The sequence below is a fragment of the Bradysia coprophila genome (genome assembly GCF_014529535.1).
Source record: "Bradysia coprophila strain Holo2 chromosome X unlocalized genomic scaffold, BU_Bcop_v1 contig_416, whole genome shotgun sequence".
Lineage (NCBI taxonomy): Eukaryota > Metazoa > Arthropoda > Insecta > Diptera > Sciaridae > Bradysia > Bradysia coprophila.
In genome coordinates, this window is record NW_023503334.1 from 1,055,264 (window position 1) to 1,075,784 (window position 20,521).

Genomic DNA, 20,521 nt, shown 5'->3' on the forward strand with positions numbered 1-20,521 from the left:
AACGCACAACAAGTATGATCTTTTGACCATGCGTATACAAACATCCAACACGTATGCTTTTGTAAAACGTGTTGGGCTTATGAGGTAATTTTGCGATGAGATTTGCATACCAAAATGTTACACATGTCCTACGTCAACTACACTCGTGAGATGTATGGTACATACACTTACACATATTGTACGTAAACTTTACATACGAAATGTTTGTCATACATAGCCGACGCCAACTATGCATAACAGAAGTATATCAAACATATCCGCAGTACACCGCCAAAATCGAAAATACAGTTTTCCTATCATTTAGGTTTTATCGCATGCTTACTAAACACATTGAGAACGGAACACATAATTGCTACATATGGATACTGCTACAAAGCCGATACCCTCCACATTAAGAATAGACAATAATATAGTAAAGACAGAGCACGTCCAAATTTTAAAACTGGTGACCCTAATCCCAAAAACCTCTGTAAAGACGTAAACGATTGAAATTTGTCACGCCATCGTTTCAGCCAATAAAAATTCGCAACAGAGTGGTAAAACGGCAACAACTTTGTTTCATTTTCGTATCGCTGATCATTTTGTTCTATGTAGAGGTTGACATTTTATGGCTGTTGTTAATGGTCCTAGTTCATTATGGGCTACACTATTTTTGAGTGTCATTTTGAGTCTTTCACGTACGAAGTGTAGTTTATTTTAAGTGTGATAAAGGACCAACAAACAGAAATCTGTTTCGTTTCCCGTATAATTTAGTCGTTTTATGTTTAATTTTCCAATAACATGGATTGGGACTTCGCGAAAACGAAGACTTTATTGTACTATTACGAGTATTTGATGCGCAAAGGAGAACCACAAAAAATTGCTCATTTAGCCTGTCTGTTCGGTGAACCAGACTTTACCGGTGATATGCGCACAATCGTGGGAAGAACCTTAACAGGTGAGCCATGTAAAATGTAGATCTTTTCCTTTCAGCTTCGTTGGACAGAAATTATTTGTGATCCACGTGTTAATAGCGTAGCAATACAAACAATACTACTCGGGCATTCACTTTTTCTGGTGAATAGTAGATTACGTTGGATGCTGCGAAAGTAATTCATTACACAAGGACACAATTTTGTGATACGAGCAAACTCACGAGTAAGTTTTTGAGCAACAAGCTTCGGTAACTGTTTTCGGGGCAAGTGTAGAGTTTGCATATCCGAGCCGAAGGCGAGGTATGCAACTACACTTGTCGAGAAAACAGTTACCGAAGCTTGTTGCTCAAAAACACGAGTGAGTTTGCGAGTTCTACAAAATTGTGTCCGAGAGCAATGAATTACGTCGCAGCATCCAACGTATTCTGGTTTATTGCCTGCTCATGCGAAAATTGACTATTACACGGCTGTTCTGCAGAAATTCTCCATAAATTCAGCATCTCAATAAACCAAAACCAACAAAACAAAAATAAATCTGTTCTTACGATAAAACGTTTACAAACAAATCTAGTGTACTGACGAAATCGGCTCACACGCTACTCGTCTCCTAAAAAATTGATCCCAAAAACAGCACTCATGTTACATTAGTATTGTCGCAACAGTAGTTACAATTGCGTTGGTGACATGTTGACATTGAATAGTTTTTCGCAGTTAGTATCGATGAAGACGCATTGTTTGTGCAATTATTTTGTTGGTCCTTTTAAATGTTTTCAAAAAAATGTGCAACAAAGTGTAGTGTTTGTACTATAAGCAAAGGCATTTAGTGTTACAAGTGAAAAATACAACGATATGTGTGGCCATAAAGTGTTACTTCGGAACATCAAAATTATTGTTATAATAAATATGGCCGACAATTCTGTGTTGCGAATTCTTCTAAAAGTATGTTGTAACCAGATTACTTGCGTAACAAGTTTTTCTGAAAAAACTGTGTTCATCGATCAATATTTTTATCAAAAAAATGTTATTTTAGCGACATTTCTTACATTCTTTTTCGATCGATCGATTCATTCAACAAAAAAGATAAAATGAAAGCAAGGCAAACTTTACTTGAAAGAACTGTCAACTTGAAATAAACCCCAAATATCCCTAGTGTAATGGATCACTTTCGCAGGGGGTAAACAGCCGTGTAATAGTCAATTTTTGCATGGGGCAGGCAATAAAATTTTATGTTGCCTCAATCATTATTGTTTGTAAGATTCTTTTGCCACATGAATTGCATCAAATCATGATTCTTTTCACGTGGTAACCCGTCAATAAAACACTGGATGATCTTTTGTGTAATTCGTATTTCGCTTCATATTTCAGGACTAAAAACTCTTCTTTCCGAACACCCGTACCTGTTTAAAATCGTCAATGGCGAACTTGTTTATTTAAGTGCTAATGAGACACCGACATCTGAAGTTCTTGTTGATCGCGATTGCAACGAAGAGACCAGAGAATTCTTTAAACATAAACTGCTGACCTACGGTGTTGGTATCGAGGTACCTCTCAAATCTTTGCTCGGTCATCGGAGTCAGGCTCCACCTCGAATTCGTCATACGTGTGGCAAGTGTTTATTTAGTTCGATTCATTGGAGTGAACCTAATTTATATGTTTTACATACTTCAAATAGGAGCTCATGCTGCTGAGTTTAAGCGATTTTTGTCCCAATACCCGGAGACATTTCGAATTATTGACAAAAATGTATTGTTGCTGGAATTTGATGACTTAAAATCGTTACGAAGCACACCATCCGGTCTGCCGTTTGTTGGTCATCGTCAAAACTCTGGAAATCACAATGCAGCATATGAGGATGATCTTCTGAAATTTGAAAATTTATGCAAGCATAACTGTCCAAAAATGTGTGACATCACGAACGGTTACAGTCCAATCCAGTTACATGTCGGTGGTATTAGTAATGTATTACAAGTTCGAAAAAACACCCTCATAATTTCAACTGTTGCTGACTCGCTTCGTGTGACTAGCGAAATATTGAAATTAGTTGCTGACAATGGGGACCAATTACCGGTTACAGGCCAGCAACAACCAAGAAATAAAGCACTAGTATCATTCAACTGTAAAGGCTCACGTGCGGGTGTGTACACAGAGATGACGTTATTGGAACTCGGAACTCCAAACGGTCAAACATTTCTATTCGACGTACTAACCTGTCCACGGATTATGACTGACGGTGGTGTGAAGGAACTGTTAGTGAGTGACCGGATAGTGAAGGTCATGCACAACTGTCGCTACAAGTCCGGTTATTTGTATCAGCAGTTCAAGATTATTCTGAAGTGTGTTTTTGACACACAGCTTGCGTATGCAGTTTTGCAGTATCAGAAGAATGGCAGTAATGTTCGCAACGCGAAAGTTATGTTATTCCATCAATTGATTCAACTCTATTGCCCTTACAATGCGGTAGGCGAACAGTTTGTCAGTTACATGTGGTCGGCAAGAGAAAGACCGTTCACAGAAGATATGGTGGGTTACGCGGCACGTAGGGCACAGAATCTTCTAAAATTATATGGCAGCATGGCACTGTGAGTGGTTCTGATGTTTTTGATGTGTCTGTCCGTGACTTTGTTTCATTTTTTGAAGATAAGCTTATAATGGGTAACGAGCAGTATCATTATTCGTACGGGGTCTGACAGTGTTCTCGACAAAAATTGATATCTAGACTTTGAAGGTGTAAGCTAGTTTTGAAATTCCTATGCAGAGATCAAATTGTATCTCTACCTAATTACTTACGATGTTAGCTCGTTGGCTAGCCTCGGGAAGTTTCTTGAAATGGACCTCCGGATTCAGATTTTTTTAAATTTTTTTTTTCACTAACACGTTGAGTTTATTGCAGCTACTTAAATTGAAACATTATTTTGCAGATTGATCGAAGAAAGAAATAAGCCATTGCTGTCCGATCTATGTACCGAAGAGATTTTGTCGTGGATACACCCGCAAGAGGTGAAGGCACAACAACAGGAGAACAACGTTACTTCTGACGCTATTACTTCAAACGGAAAACAAAGTCAAACTACGACGAAGAAAGCACAATTGAGGTAGGACATGTAAATCGTATTCAGGATTCATTGAATCTATCACTTTTAGTTAGAATCAGATTTGTCGAGTTAACCGTTAAAGACAAAGACTGGCTACGCAAAAGCCCTTCAAGTGTTCAATCACGAAAATTCGTGAAACAGCCTTCCTTCATAAAAATATCAATAAACCCTTCGGGTGTCGTCTCAATGCAAACAGGGCCAGTCTGTTCTCACAACATTCAACCAATTTAAAGTTGTCGAGATGTTATCCTGGTCAAATATTCAACCCGTCGCATCGTTTAAATTATTTATTTCTGATACGCTTTGTTCTTTGGCAAAGCTGGTAATCGTATTCGAAGAATAAAATGCATTTTGAATGATCTAGCTGTTACGTAAGAAAAACAGAAAATGGAACTGAAGTTAAAACGGAGAAATTAGCAGACTTTTAAATCCGGGGTTCTCTCATTATGTCGAAACTCTAAAGTTTTTCAAAATTTCTGATACCGCCATGTAAAATTCCTTAATTAGTGCAAATCATCCCATCACCCCACCATGATACTTAACAATGATGAGTGAAAAGAATAGACTAAATTGTTCTTTTAACTCTAAACGCAGATCAGCCGCTAGCGAACTGGTTCACAATAGTCGTGACAACGTAAGTCAACAGGGCTCAACGTGTCGACGTTGTTGTGATTGTAATACGGATAAAGAGAGCCAAACATTGAGTACAGGTCATATTGTAATGTTATCGAAAACTTATGAAAATTAAGATAAATTGTCATGCATGTTAACTGTAATTATTGCAAATAAAGTCAAAACTTTGATGTCGTTAAGTTAAGTTTTGCTGTTTACGGTTTTTTTTTTTGGTTTTCCACAGATTGTAACAGAAACAAAACCGACGAATTTCATTCATGAAATTTTATTAACGTAAGTAACAGATTTCCCAATAATTTTCACAAAAGCTCGCTTGTTTGTTTGATTTTGGCAGCGGTCCAGCTGTAGTTCTCAAATGTTCGTCGCACATTTTCGATCGTTTGAAAGTGTACATTTTTGAGTCCTTTTTTATCGTTGAATTAAAAAGTTGATTTTTTTGTTGCTGTTGAAATTTTAACTACACAAGATGTACGCGATGAATGCAAATCGATGCGTGCAAATGATACTACATCGCCACTACTACCACCCAGACCAAACTTTGCCCGGCCTGAAATGACCTCCAGGCCACAGAATACGTCGATGAAAGTATTTCAGTTTCTCTGAAATGTCTCGAAACATCCAAATCAGTAGGTATTTTTTAGAATGTCGTTTGGAGGTCCCACATGTTGGTATTTTTGAAAACTTGCCCGTCATGGCACATTGGCACAAGAATGCTTTCAGCAACACAATCATTCTTCATTAAGTAATAGTCTGCTAATAGCAGGGAATATTTTGGAAATGAAAAAAAAAAGATTTGCTCAAACTACGGCCATGGTCTGTCCTCAAAGTTTGCCGATATTTTTCGGCTTTTTTTTACCATATCTTCCGAAAATCGGATTGACTTTATATGGTGCTCACATCACAAGGAACTAGCTTTGAGTGAAACAAATTTATAAAATTCGCTTGAGTAATTTCAAAGGGGGTAGTTTCGCTCTTTAGTGGTGTTGCTCTCGATACGAATTTGTCCCGAATTAAATTCAGCATATATCATTCGCTCGAGAATACCCACACAAAATGTGGGATAAATCAGAAAATTGAAGCAATAACTCATTTTCCGGAAGTGCAGTGAGCAAAAATGTATATGAAAACTGGATTTTTCTACTTTTATCCCTAGTTTCTGTATGTAAATGACTACTGCTTAATATCCAGAAGGAAGGGGGAATTTACCCGATTTGCAACCACTTTTTTTTTTCTCCCGCGTGTCACGACTTTGTAACTTTTCTTTTTTCGCTGGTAACTTTGTGAGCAAACTTTCGTTCCGACATGCAACTATCTTTAGGCGGTTTCCCCCCTGCAACTTATTTAAATGTGGCCATACAATTCAAACGCATTTTCAACCGAAAGTAAATCACATCTTTTACATGTGTTACATCACTGCACTTAGTACATCATATGCACCTGAGAGTCGTTGGAGCGTAAATTCTTAATATTAGATAGCTCTGAGTACCAGGAATGCTATCGGGCATAAGATCCGATTCCATTATGTAGATATTAACCATTTGATTGCATAAATGTGATTCCAAGCGGAAATTTTGCTTAAAATTTCAAAATTTCGAATTTAAATATTTAAAAAAAACGGTTTGGAGGAACCTACTGAAATGAACCATTATAAGGATGGTGCAAACCGACTTGCTATGCGTAAGTATAAATACTATGCGGTGCGGATTTGTTCGCTCTTTCAGTACGTGTGTCAGTTTATTTCGTATAAGCACTTAGAGTAAATGCAGACATTTGTGAAGCTCTAATAAATTCTCTCAAGCCAGCAACGTCAGTCGTGTTAATCACTTTCCACGAGGTAGCAAAACTCTTTTTTTTCTGCATCAACTATGTACAAATGTAATATCATCATATAAATACTATAGGAGCTGTAAAAATCACACAGAAAGAACTTGACATGTTTCATTTTATATTTTATACACCACCCAATTCGTTACATAAAACTTCCCAGAGTTACATTTATACACCGATTCCCATTCCCATTTTATCGATTAAAATATACACTTACAGCGATGTAATGACGGTATAAGTTCTGTATTATGCAGTTTTTCGCCTATGCCCCCAATAGTAATAGTAGATTGTGATGTTAAGGACATATTAAGCGCACACATATAATACATAAATTTAATAGAAGCGAAATCATTGACTGTTCTTCCTATTTTTAATTTTCCACTTCCTCAGAATCTGAAAATTAAAATCGATCTAACTCCACTTCAATATAGAGATAGATATGCCATCTTTCTAGCCAGTTTAGCTTTAGAAATTCATAGAAGAAAAAGAAAGCCCGTCCACACCGATCCACACGGAATGGCATTATGTGCCAATTGGAGAGAAAAAAAAGGAATAAAAATAATATTTTGCTACCTCTTCCCGGATTAGGTATAATACAAATTCTGAACGAGAAGACGTATTAGTTAATAGACAATAATAAATCCTTCATAATTTTAACAACACAACATCATATATAGTACATAATAACGATAAATCGTGGTTCAATCACAATACACCCAGAAGTATATCAAAATATTCTCTTTTTTTTGTTCAAATCATAAGCGACATATAGACCAAAACAGACGAATGAAAAGCGTTTTCATACGGCATTTCATTTCGAATTGTGTCGACTCAATTCAGCCCCTACCCATTCATTCGGTCGCTGAAACGTATTCAGCAACCGTACGCCACTGTAACCGAAACATGCAGTCGTCCTTTTCATTTTATTCAGCTAACGATAATTTCGGTAGTATTTGTATGCAGTTCCAATACATCCTTAAACCATATGATAACTCACTTATATATTCGTCATCAGTACTACCTCCAACTAAATTGTGGTAGTCTCTGTATAATGAAGGATATGTGTCTCGCTTCATTTTGATAGGATGTGAAATGCTTTCGGAATATGCATTTATGCATTTACATGCTTTATGAATTCAATGGGTTGGTGAGGATGTGCTTTGATACCAACACTATCGTAGAATTTATACGTTGATTTCTACGGCACACAGTGTGTACATACATTTCATGTAAAATTAAATTTCCTTGAACTATTGTTCTTAACCACGTACATTTTAAGAGTTGAGCTTTTTGATTGACCTGATTTGACGAACACTGTCAACGGTATGCGATGTCAATAGTAATTTCACTGACTGCGTTACATCTGAAATCGTGAAACTTTACGTCGAAAAGTAAATTTTACTTCTCAATAACATAATAACAACACCAATTGTACGTGGCTTCCAATTGATGTAGCTTTGTTTAACTTTATCAACCCTCTCCTCCCACTAAACTGTATCCGATGTCCTGTTTATATTTTCAATTTTCACTGTAGTGGTTTGTTATTTTCCCAATCTACCGTTGTAGTGGTGTATCGTGCATGGTGAACTTTCCTTTGAATGTATCGGATGCACTTGTGCCGAGACATGTTTGTGTCTAAGTCTATACATGTGTACAAATCGACAATTTCTCCTTCGTCTGGCGACGTATGCACTTTAACGCATATTTTGTGAATCACAAATATTTGCTGTGTGAGTGTAGTGGTGTGTCTGATTCACGTTCATTCAAGAAAATGATTTTCGTATTGTGTCAGTACTGTCTCGGGTTTCGGAGCATACAGGACGGAACCAGTAGAGTCCTGACAGCTCCGTAACAATGGGAAATTTACAGTTTTAGTCATTTATTGGCAACGTAATTATTTTGCCAAACGAGAAATCGTTATTATAAGAAAATGTTGCTTCAATAACAATGACAACGTTTATTGCCCTTTTTTTTGGTGTTGATTTTTCTTCTTTTATGCAATTTAGCAAGTTTAAGTGTGTGATTTGAGCCTATTGGCTCGCCCTACTGAGATATGACTTCTGATATTGCCAGAGAAATATTTTATTTGAGACTTGAGGCGAAATTTGTTGTTTGCAGTAAGGAAATAAAAAAGTGTCAGGAACATCTATACATTCCTATAACTGAAGGGTTCTTTTTGTAACTAAAACTTGACTATTGAGCACATTTTCTACTTATCATGGAGACTTATTTGCGCTAAGTTTCGTTTAACTGAAATTTTATTGTAAGCATGCACGAATAATAAACCAAAGTTGTTGTTGTTTCATTTTGTTTTTCTGTTTAACAAAAACAAAAAAAAAACGTTATGCTACTATAAATGGGCATACAATTTGTGGTGTGTTGATGAACGTCCATGGCAGAAACCTTGAATGAAATTAAAGCAAAGAAAATTGTGATTGAATTATGTTGCAGCCCTACGAGATTGTATCAAAAATATTATTGTGTTTGATGAATATATTCAAATTAAATGACAAAGCGTTACGATAAGCGAAGGGAGTCAAAGAAATATTTTGCAATGTAAATAGAGATCCAGTTCCTGCCGTTTTTTACAAAAAAAAAGAGAATGAACTTATTTCAACCGTTAGGACAAATGCAAATAGACAAAAAAATGTACGAAAGTTGTTTTACATTTACTGCAGAAATGGTAGGTATATTGTTCTGTGTTGGTCTATCCAGTTTATATATTGATTTTGAAATGAAGCGGTTCGAAAATCATTAAAACTTTCCAGTTAAAAATGTAAGTTAATTGTGTTGAAGAGTAACGCTTTCATGAAACAAAATTTATGCCAGAAATTTGAAATTTAAATTGAGTTGTACATCACAGGAAACGTTACATTTTTTATTTGAACGCCTTAAGTTCGAACCGTCAATGAATTTAATTACGGATTCGAAAAAGTGCAATAAATGAATAATTTATCCAAAAATGCAGAAAGTTCTTTAAAAAAAATCGTTTGGGTTTTAACATTTTGCCGTCGTATAATCAGGAATTTTGTTTTGGCGCGAGTGAAAAGAAAATCGACAAAACTTAACTGTACACCGAAAACCTTAATAAAATGCTTCAGTATAACATTTTGATTGTGGTAAGTGATTTTTTTTTTTTGTTATGGTCACGTATCTTTTTCCGTCACGTATCATTGATCCGAAAGACTAAACCGAAAGCATTCTTCTATATCGTAACGTTCTGTAAAATCAGTGTGTCCCTATAACGAAGAAAAATGATGGTTTCAGAGGCGATGATATCAGTTTAGTTTTAGGAAGAAATTTTAGTGCACAAAACTACGACTATTATCAAGATTTCATAAAATCACATTTAAAAAAAAATTGTAAGGAGTATAAGAATCACAGTAAAATATTTTAACCCGTAAAAATCTGGTTGTTATAAATACACTCAAACAGATGTATAGAGAAAAGTGACAAAAATATAATTACCTCATTACCTCTACGGATTTAAGACCATAATAATTAGTGTTAATAGCGGGTGCGGTACAGTTCGCTGGTGTTTTAAACCGTAAATATGAACGACTGTCATATTTATTCGCTATAAAGATGAATCGCGAGTGCAATAAAAACCAAGTGTCAATAAAATCCGAATGTATACTGAAATCCGACAGAAGCAAATAATAGTGAGTTCGTCAACGCTTCATACCGGGCTGGATGTTAGTTTTATTAAGTTAAAATAAAGAAAATCAAAAATGTTGAAGTGTAAATAACGGTTTTCTAACGAATAAACTATGTTAGCTGTAAGAAATTCGTAATTGGAACTTGGTGTTCAGGTTAAAACAGAATCATTAAACGCAAACGATTAGAAAAATATTAATAAAAAATGAGACACATTAATAAATCCATCGTCGGTCGTGAAAAGAAACCGAAAATTCAAAATATTACGAAAATGAAATTTACAAAAGCAGTGCGAATGCGTCAGCCACTTTCCAATGACAGAACTAATTCGGAGTGAATAGAATACTTGTTACCATTACCAGTAGTATATGATCGAATCCATAGAACAAGTTATATTTATTATAACAAGTTCCGTTTCCCTTGTGGTCCCTCGACATGTGACATTCGACAAAATTTAGGTTAGACACTAAGTTCTTCAATCAATATGAGTTTTGTCTTTGAATCCCGAACCAAAAAGCATACTTCACATCCATCAGGAAAATAATCTCTTATGTGTGTCCCGCTTATAACTTGAACGACATTTATTTTAGCAAGTTTTCCGGTCAACTCTGGTCAATGAATGAAAAGTGAGTAGCAAAAATTGTTATTTTAAAATTTAATGTAATGGCGAGAAAAAAAATCCTGGAAAATGTTTTGTGTCATAAAGAAATGCTGCAGATTAATGCTTATAATCACTATTTAAGCCTCGTTGAAAATCTGATGAGATAGTCACACTTAAATCTTCCGAAATGATACGATCAATAAATTATCTGCATTTCACACATGAAACAGTATACCTCGGTTATGACACGACAGCGTAAAACTTTTGGATGTGTGTGGAAAAACAGAGAAAGAGAAGAACTGTTCAACTACAGAAATTTTAAAAATGGATAATTTACAATTCATCTGTTAATCCGGTAAAAGTTGTTGAATGGACGTGTGAAGAATTTTGCACACTTTTTACACGGATTACCGAATTGCACTGTTACTTTATTAGGATGTGGGTAGACTTTTATTATGTATACGAAATTTTTGCAGCAACAGAAGCGAAAAGAAGTAGCACCGAATGAAGCAGGAAATTGTCCATAATTTAATCTCTCCCATTTCTTTCATTCCATTCGGATAATAAATAAAATCTATGGGAAATTATGACATTTAACGGATATGAGCAACAGATTCTCTATTTATACACCTAGTACACTCCATTTGAAATAAGTATTACCGGACACTGGCATAGGGATCGCATCAAGTAAAAAATAGTTAATAGCTCGGAAAATTAGCATTTCATTTGGAATAATTGTATGTTTAACAAAAAGAAAGTCCCCCAATGAATTTGTATCCGTAGAGTTCACATTTGTTATCCACTGGCTGTAGGGAACAATTTCACCAAATCGACATAAATAATTTCTTTTTTTTCCTGGTGATGATGGTGTACTCTAAAGTTTATTAATGCCAGATTTGAAATTACTGCTTTATTTTTAACATATAGCCGGTTATTGACGAAACACGAACAACAGTTACATAAAATTCTCGTAAATCTGAAAATTTTACGATTCTGTTGTTCACCAAAAATGCAGTCATTGCCAAAGTAATAACAAAGAGCATTTATGTACACCAGAAAACTTGTTGGTGCCAAGCTTTTTCGATCTCCGAGTATGGTTCTTTTAGATATAAAGTTTTCCAAAATTTTATGACCAATGATGACGATGTGACTGGTAAATGTTTGTAAATTTACTCCCGAATATTTGTGTGCTGTGTGATGTAACTTTTCAAAAAATTTCCTGAACATATATATATAAGTACACACACCAGGGCCTATTTAAAGGAATTTAATTTTCAAACTTTCACATAAATTTTCACACTTTCCTTAATTCTGGTTTCTGTTTAATCTTATAAAATACCATCTCGTTTAGCTAATAGGTCATGAAAAACAAATGAAAAGGCTGTAAAAACGATGGTGAATAGTCTTTTTTTTTGAGAAAATGACATAAATGAATTGACATTTTCTTTGGAAATTTTAAGAATTTAATTCCATTAAAATATGCCCTGGCACACACATGTCTGTGGTGTTCGTTTGTATATAATGCATACACAGACGAGCGAATATCCCGCCCGGAAAATTACCTTGATTTTACGTTTATTTTGTTTGCTGAAACTTTTCGTGCCATTACTTTTGGAATAATAATATTTTTATGTCTTCATTCCGAAAAGACGTTAATTTCTCCTTCCAGCATATGCACTTTCCTAACCTATTTGTCGACTTGTCTCATATTATGTGCGATGTGGTGTACGTTATGATTATTATCCTCTATCGCGAATCGTAACCCACATTCAATATAATACAGGGAAATCGCTGAAATAATTCAGATTTTACGTTATTTATGATCTTATCAATAAGTCAAATTTTTGGTACCGATACAGTTAAGCGTTTCGGCGATGGTAATTTAATGATGTATGTCCCTCAGTGTGGAAATCATTGTTTTGTGGTAAGTCACTTTCAAAGAGACGATACAAAATGAAAATCGAATGGAATTATTCATCAGTTATATAGACCGTATTCCGAAAACGCGTTTAGTTTGGTTGTTAAAAGATTACAATCATGGACGTGTTACTAAATGTGTCCGTCGGTGTGTGCAGCAAACAAAGCTTTTACAATACTCAGTCTTAATTACTTCCTTATTCTACGAATGATAGGTGTAACGGAATGAAAATATGCAGAAAATTGGAATCCGTCACAATGTCCTATATATATTTTGAGTTATTTGTTTTGGGATTTTAGAAATTTCACATTCCGGTGATATAGCCGTTACGGAACATCCATGAAGGAAGTCCGCAATTCAGTGTTGTCAGAGAACTCGACAAGTGTGTATTTTTGGAAGTTCAAATCATGCTCAATCCCTCAGAGACTCATATTTATGCAGATATCAATTATTCAAGACCTGTGTGGCAACACTGAATTGCGGACGTCCTATAATATATATTTCTTTAACGAATTTATTTGCAATGTCAATATTGTAACCTCGAACAATTTGAATGTTATTTCGTCCGACTAAGTCCAACTAAAGTTACAATTTTAGTACTCCGCCTCCGCGACAGTTACTCTAGTTATCCCATTTGAATTTCTTGGCTGAATAAGTGAAAATTTACCCGATGAATCAAAAACAAGTTGAAAGAATTGAGTTTTCGTCATTTCGTTGAATTGATACTTGGTGAGCCATACAGCAATTTTGCGACGAATAACAGTGAAAGGTGAAATTGAAGCATGTTGTTCCTCACTTATTCAGATGTTGAAAATATAAAAGCGGAAAAAGTGGCAAAATTGAATGCATATGTGATATGTCTGCACACCAGCAGCAAACGGTTCACAATTGACAACTACCACAAGAGTGCTATTGTAACGGAGATTTTTTTTTTAAATATTTTGCGATTGATTTTTTTAATCGACTTATAACATAACTAGGTATGAAAAATTGAAGAGGCAAGCTTTCGTTGGAATTTTAATGATCCAAGACGAAGCCGAGGTGAATAAACACACGAACACGTGACTTTTCACTTTTGACCCGAGTTTTGTAATGGATTTTACATGTTAGGACTGTCGAAAGTTCATTAAATTCAATGAAAAGAACGATTTTCGACCCGCAACAATTTGCAAATTAATTTGATTTCGTCATAGACGATTAATAATTCTGTTAACAAATTTAGTCGATTTTGGATCATTTTTTTGTAAATAAGATGTTCAACGTTTTATGATTTCAATTACTTAAGATGAGACGAACCACGAAGAGGATAAAGTTTTCCTCGTATATTTGTTTCGTAGTGTGTGCATAGAATATTATGATAAATGGAATACGTTATATCCTTTTAATTAATATTCTTACTTTGGGAAAAATCTTTTGGTTAGCTTAATATTTGTCTAGTTTTAGAATACATCGCATAAATTGGATGAATAGCCGGGTGTAGTTATATATCTTGTTAATTTTCGCTCTAACAAATTTAAATGTTGTTTTAAAACTTTTGTGCAGAAATTGGCCCCTGAACTGGCATCTATACATAAATAGAATTCAAGATAAAATATTTCACATCAAATTTGCGTTTCTCCAATAAATTGGATTGGTGAACTGGTTCAACACATCACTCAGTGATGCATGTGAAAATCTGAAGTCAAAATTAAGTAAGGTATTTGATCGAGAGTTACAGTAGCGAAAACATGACTGTGAGTTGCTTGTGGAAATTTACATGCAAAGAAAATAACAGCAGAATTAGCGGCTCTTATGAACCGTAAGTTGTGTTACGATGTTTCTAATACAACAAACTCTCGATTTAGCGATTTTATATAAAATACCACCAACCAAGATCACCTTAACGAAACTCTGTAGAGGTTGATGTAGAGCTATAGTGTCTTCGGCAAACTATTAGATATTGTTTAGGGGAAAAACCGTTTTAAGACTTCACGGACCACTGAGCCACAAAATAAAAAGTTATAGCTCGAAAACAGCCCGGCTCGTACGGCTTGAACGAAAAATGCGAAAAATTGGACAAGCCGTACTCATAACTTTCGATTGTGTATGAAGCTGATCAGTGAAACCTTTAAAAGAAGTTTCCTCTAATCAATATCTAATAGTTTGCCGAAGACACTATAGCTCTACTCTACATCTACACCCCAAGCCGAGACTCAAGCCGTTTTCAAAAAATCGTACGGCCCTCATGCCTGATTATTGATTAATAACGATGGCAAAGGATGAATCTTCAATATAAAATTGATTTTTGCTCCTTTTTCTAAATATAGGCTTCAAGCAATAAATCTTCGAAGTTGAAAGTACTTCGATTCCCCCAACTCTCGGTCAAATACCTTAGAAGAAACAAAAAAAATCTCGTTTTAGCAATCATCATCTAGAACTAATCATTGTTTCAGTGTTTGCATTTATATATTTCAAACTTCTGGGTATAATCTTATCAAATAATTACTTGAGTGTTTCTTAACAACGAATTGAATTCAGTTGTAGTAAAGTTCACCGTTCTCTCTAATCGTCATATCACTGTAGACAGAGAAATTCGCTTATTTAATTTTATTTACAATTTCGACTTACAGAATATAATGTGCTGCACACACAGTGTTGTGTAAATTGTTTAATTTAGACGTAAAGCCACTACAGGAAAAGCGTTTTAACAGAATAAATATAGTGGTTTCCGGTATTTTTGTTCAAACTGTAAACTATAGCATGTTTAAAAAAAGAAGCAAATATCAACGCTTGTACAATTGTATTCTTCCTTACATAGCTTTCTTGTGCCATTATTCCAAACTGAATTTTAGGGGGAATTAAACCCTTTTTTATTTTGCAAATGCAAACACAAGAAAAAGTGTGTCCTGTTGGCGTCTTTCGTTTTAAACTTAAATGTATTTTAAAATGTGCATGAATGTCGATTCGTAATTTCTATTAAAGTATCGATACATTCAGATAGTGCCATCTCATTTGCCGAAATTGTCGGTTTGATGAGATTAAACATTTACTGCTGCACGATGTAAATATTTATGTTCATTACTTTCAACCATACAGTTTGCTATAAATACGAAAAAAAAAAATTAAGTTGGAGCGAAGCCAGCAGAAATTTTTATTTAAAATTTACTTTTAACGAAGTAGGGAAAAAGTTCTTCTAAAGAAATAGAGCTCACCTAAAATTGACAGTATAACACAGCGTATATGCGGTCAGATAGAATAATCCCTCTATAACTCATATTGGATATATGACCGTTTTACGAGACATTTTTAACAATATACGCTACGGATAAGTGTCTTTTAAATATAAAATTAAAATTTGCACAACAATATACTTTATGTGGTGTGATTATTCAACTTGTCTGCGGCTCGGATCGATAAATTAAACCCAAGATTCTTAAAGCTCAATTTATTTGTCATTGACAATAGCGGCATTGCAATTCTCACCGATAATTATTTATTGATGTAAGGCTTCTAAATGGACGCTTCAGTAAAGATTAGGAAAATTCGATTAATGTGAAAGAATCAAAATGAAGTTAATCCTTTCCCATAGTTTTTACTATCAGAATCAACTGGTATTTGAGGGTAAAAGTAGACCAATATGTTCTGTCATAGCACTGTTGTTCGCAACAACATGGAAACTACTGGAGGCTGATGGCATCAGAATAGACTTTGCATTTCGTTCGTTAGGTCAGGAATTTTTTGACATTAACGTTAAAACTCATTTCTCTGGGACTTAGTGAGTAAAAAAACTTACGTAACTGCTTGGAACTTTGTATCTTGTCTTGTGTGCCACACTTGGCAAAATCAAAAGTTCCAAACAAGGACGTTATCTACTGTTACAGTCTTCATTAAAGATGAGGAGACCGTAAAGTTAAGAAGTTATATAGACAGTAAGAAATAGATTCCCGAGTGTTTGCAGTATAAAACTCTAATCTTCAAATTTAAGAATTTTGTTTTCGAGGGCTCCAGATTTGCGAGTAGAGTGACTTCGATTGAAAAACTGAATCTTCAACAATGCTTGTTGCGAATCAAGTATGGCATGTTTGGTATCATTGTAAAGCTTAGTCTGCATACTACAATATTAGAGAAAACTAAGTTTGAAATAAGGCTACCAGAAAGGTACAGAAGTGGCCGAATTTCACTGAGGGGAGCGGAAAAAGTAACTTCTCTGAAAATGGTACATAAAAGACCAGTTTCAAAAATTTTTTGTTGCCATTCGAAAGAGCTTATTAACCGCGTCTAGAATCAATATTAACTGGCTGGCTCGGTCACTTTGTCAAGGATATATCACTCTTCGAAAATGCTGAAATTTTGACTTTCAACTGTTATTGCTCCGAGATCAGATGACCGAATGAAATATTTTTTACACAGTAGATCTTAGAATTCCTTCCTCTACCGATCCCCATTAAAATATGTGCTCAGGCTGTCTCTGACTGCTGGTGGCAGTCACATCGACTCGTTCTCAGAAATGGCCCATGGGTTCGGGCTGATTTTTTCCTGGGTGAAGTTCTTGTCCATCACTACTATAAATATGAAAAAAAAATATTGGTGGTCGGCGGTCCCTATTTAATTTCGTTTCAAACCAACCGTGTTCTAGTTAAGTAATTTTGACATCCGAACAATGCGCGTATATGACAAAAAATCTTTCAAACTGGCTGCTTCCAGTTCACAAGACGAAATTTTAATCACAAGAAGTAGCAGATTTTATGATTATTTTTAGATAAAAGGGTTACAAAGGGTTACTCAAACGTCAATTTAGCACTGACTGACCCAAGTCTTCCCTTGGCGGAAATTTCCTTTTCTCTATCTGCGCTAGTACAACATGAGACTTTCTTTCAATTTTAGAATCATAACAAAATCATTCGCTTAATTATTTGTCTATTCTTGAAATTGCACCGCAAATTTTCTCTGTATCCTACATATCAACAAGTGTAGATACCCAAATTATTAGTTCAACACGCAGATCGTATGTGGAAAGAATAGAACGGTTCGTATTGAAATAGCTTGAAATTATTATTCTATGACTGTTTAGTGTTTCATAAACAACACGCTCTTACAACAGAATGGATAGATTAGCTGGATATAGTTTCGCATGTTCATATATATATGGTTCGAATCGACTGTCGTTTCCAGTGGTACATAGAGTCTCATGCTCTTGTAACGATGCCATTTGATTCTGTCGTGCACGTTAACACTCTTCTAGAGCGGGAATAAAAAAGGACATATATCTACTACCGTTCAATAATATTGTAAAAATGTGGAAAACTAGAATGTCGATGTAATATGTAAAACCATCATTTGCCTATTCTATGTTCTGTTTCTGTTTTAATTGGACAAAACTTTGAAAGAAAGTCGCAAAATAATCTTTTGAATGAAGAATGAAGGTTCGTTGATGTACAGCTTCAAACGAAACATTTCGATTTTATCAGAAGGTTCTATTCGTCTGAGATAAATAGTTGTCTTCGAAGATTTATAGACTGAAGGTTTTTTTTGAAAAAATGCGTCCGAGATCTTCTCTTGCGAATATTTTTATGGGAATGTGCAAATATATGAGTTTTACTTATAGCTCATGTGTTCCACAAAGTTAGTCGACGTAAAATGTCTGCGTAAATTTACGTAAATACGTTTTTTTTTGTTGACACCCTCTGAAACGATGCGGAACAAAAAAAACTGTGGAACGTTACCCGCATGAAAAGTTTATTTGAGCTTAGTTTAACAAAATTTCGATCCAAAATCAGATCCAATCAAATTAAACTTATTTCCCAAATTTACCTCAAACTTGAATATGAAGTTGAATCTGTAAGGAAAACTCACATTCACACGTCTTATTATGAAGTGGCACAACCTGGTATTTCATAGAATTACACCTTGGCATTATTTGTATAATATGGAAACTAGCTGATATTAAGACGTAACTGACAATGTAGGTGTAGTCGAGATGACATACATTTACATGGAAACTTAATTCTGTAATTTTAATGATTAAAATCTGCGACCCAACTTTCTGCTTAAATCAACTGTCCGAAATATATTTTTTTAAATTTTTAATATTTAACATCTGAATTCAAATTTGATTTTAATTTATTTAGTTCTTTTTTATGCAGTGCTGTCTGGTTAAGCAACCCTTACTCTCATCTATCACATAATAATAGCCGGTTGAAGTGGAAATGAAGGCTTCATAATGCAGGGGAAAAAAAATTCTGAATATAATTAAATTTGAAAGTTATTTTTAATTAGATAAAAGTTTTGTAATATGTGGAATGATGTGACACTAAAATCATAAAACTAATTACAATATTAATGCGATTGTGAATATTTTTTTTCCTCCTCTCTTTCATGTATAGCTTGGAAGATGAACGTTCGTGTAGTATACGGTAAAAAGGTACACCAAACCTGATTATATTTAAAGTGTGGTTAATACATTTAACTTGTCACAGAAACGGAAGTTTTAAAATATTTTCGTATATTTCATTTCGTCATTTATAATCTGCATGTTTTAGTTGGAAAGTAAAAAAAGGTTATTAAAAGGAACAAACGGTACATTGTAAGGAAAAACTGAACGAGTCATTGTGTTAAAAATTTAAGTGCAGCGGATAAGACTACTCTCTATTAATGAGCACGATTTTTTGGTACATTTATGCCATTTCTAAACGACATTCTCTTGAATTTTCTGCAATTTATAAAATATTCTGAAAAATTGTTGTCCTAAATTTAAAAAAAAATCTCTCTGAAATTGGGAAATTGGGAAATTGGGAACACAAATTAAGAACGATCTCACGAAGGGGAATTGATATGGTCAAGTGTGACCCGCCATGTTGTTGAAAAGGTTGGAAAGGGCTGATGTGTTGGCGTGCATGGAAATAATGTTTTCTTCCCAGTAACCAAGTCAAAACTTCCCGGTATCGGAAAATTTTGACAAAAATTTCCCGGTGAGTCGCAATTAACTTCCCGGTGGCGCGAATATTATTTGCCAAACTCTTTTCAGTCTTTTTGTGCAGATTTAATTCTAACATTAGTTTTTACAATGCTATAACCTTTTCGTGAATTTGTTCTGTATGAATTTTCTCTCATCGATTTGTAGAAGAGAAGAGAACTCATTGGAAATTATCTTCTGTTCTAATATGCCAGATATGTGTGCATAACAATCTTTCGGAAAATTACTTAATCATAAAAAAAAATCGCGAGCGGAGGAGCGAAATTTTCTGAAGATACGTTTTGATGATGTAAAAATAGTACCATTCTTTGATGCTGTACATATTCAAAATTCTAAATGAAACTTTAATTTGAGCAAAAGCGCCGCAGGTGAAGTTTTCAAATTCTTGGGTCTATGCACCCTATTAGGAACTGTTTCACCAGAAGTAGTAACTCATCAAAAGTTTAGTTCGTTGAAGAGGATAATTCATCGGATTCGGGAAGTATGAGTCACCATAATAATAATAATATCATAACTTCCCCATAAGTAAATACAAGTAACTTCTTCCCACCGATAGAGACTTTCCAATGGCAGAGACTTCCCGATGGTGGAGACCTGTCGATGGAAGAGACTTCGTGATGAACTTTTACGTGAAGGGTTCACCTGGAAGTTTTCATCACTTTATCAGCGGGAAGAAGTCAACGGGAAGTTTCTATCAGCGTCTTCCCGCTGATACAAACTTCCCGCTGATAGGGACGAGAATGAACATCTTGATAAGCTCTTCCCGTTGATAAAAAATTCCCGAAAGTACTTCCCGATGATAGAGACTTAACATTGTCCAGTAACTAAATAAAAATTCCCGCTGATAGAATTCCCCGTTAGAAACTTCCCAATAAGTTCTTTCCGTTGGTAGAAACTTATCGATAAGTTCTTTCCGCTAATAAGACT

At 34.8% G+C, this 20,521-nt stretch overlaps 1 protein-coding gene across 2 annotated transcripts; it reads left to right on the forward strand.

The window, feature by feature from the left end:
* Positions 1 to 520: 520 nt before the first annotated feature.
* On the forward strand, positions 521 to 4,853 carry LOC119069897 (egalitarian protein homolog). Of its 2 annotated transcripts, XM_037174109.1 has the most exons (6): positions 523 to 937; positions 2,280 to 2,519; positions 2,587 to 2,974; positions 3,011 to 3,493; positions 3,833 to 4,006; positions 4,601 to 4,823. In XM_037174109.1, the coding sequence occupies exons 1-6, from the start codon at positions 781 to 783 to the stop codon at positions 4,752 to 4,754; spliced, it is 1,596 nt and encodes a 531-aa protein (XP_037030004.1). In that variant the 5' UTR covers positions 523 to 780; the 3' UTR covers positions 4,755 to 4,823. The 2 variants fall into 2 exon arrangements, with proteins under 2 accessions (XP_037030003.1, XP_037030004.1); XM_037174108.1 differs by having other exon boundaries at positions 521 to 937; positions 2,587 to 3,493; positions 4,601 to 4,853.
* Positions 4,854 to 20,521: the final 15,668 nt, after the last annotated feature.

Excerpts from the sequence above, each read along its gene's own strand:
- LOC119069897 (XM_037174108.1), top strand. The coding sequence starts at position 781 with ATGGATTGGGACTTCGCGAAAACGAAGACTTTATTGTACTATTACGAG. Across the intron at positions 938-2,279 it reads CGTGGGAAGAACCTTAACAG|GACTAAAAACTCTTCTTTCC; the intron begins GTGAGCCATGTA and ends TTCATATTTCAG. Across the intron at positions 2,520-2,586 it reads TCGAATTCGTCATACGTGTG|GAGCTCATGCTGCTGAGTTT; the intron begins GCAAGTGTTTAT and ends TACTTCAAATAG.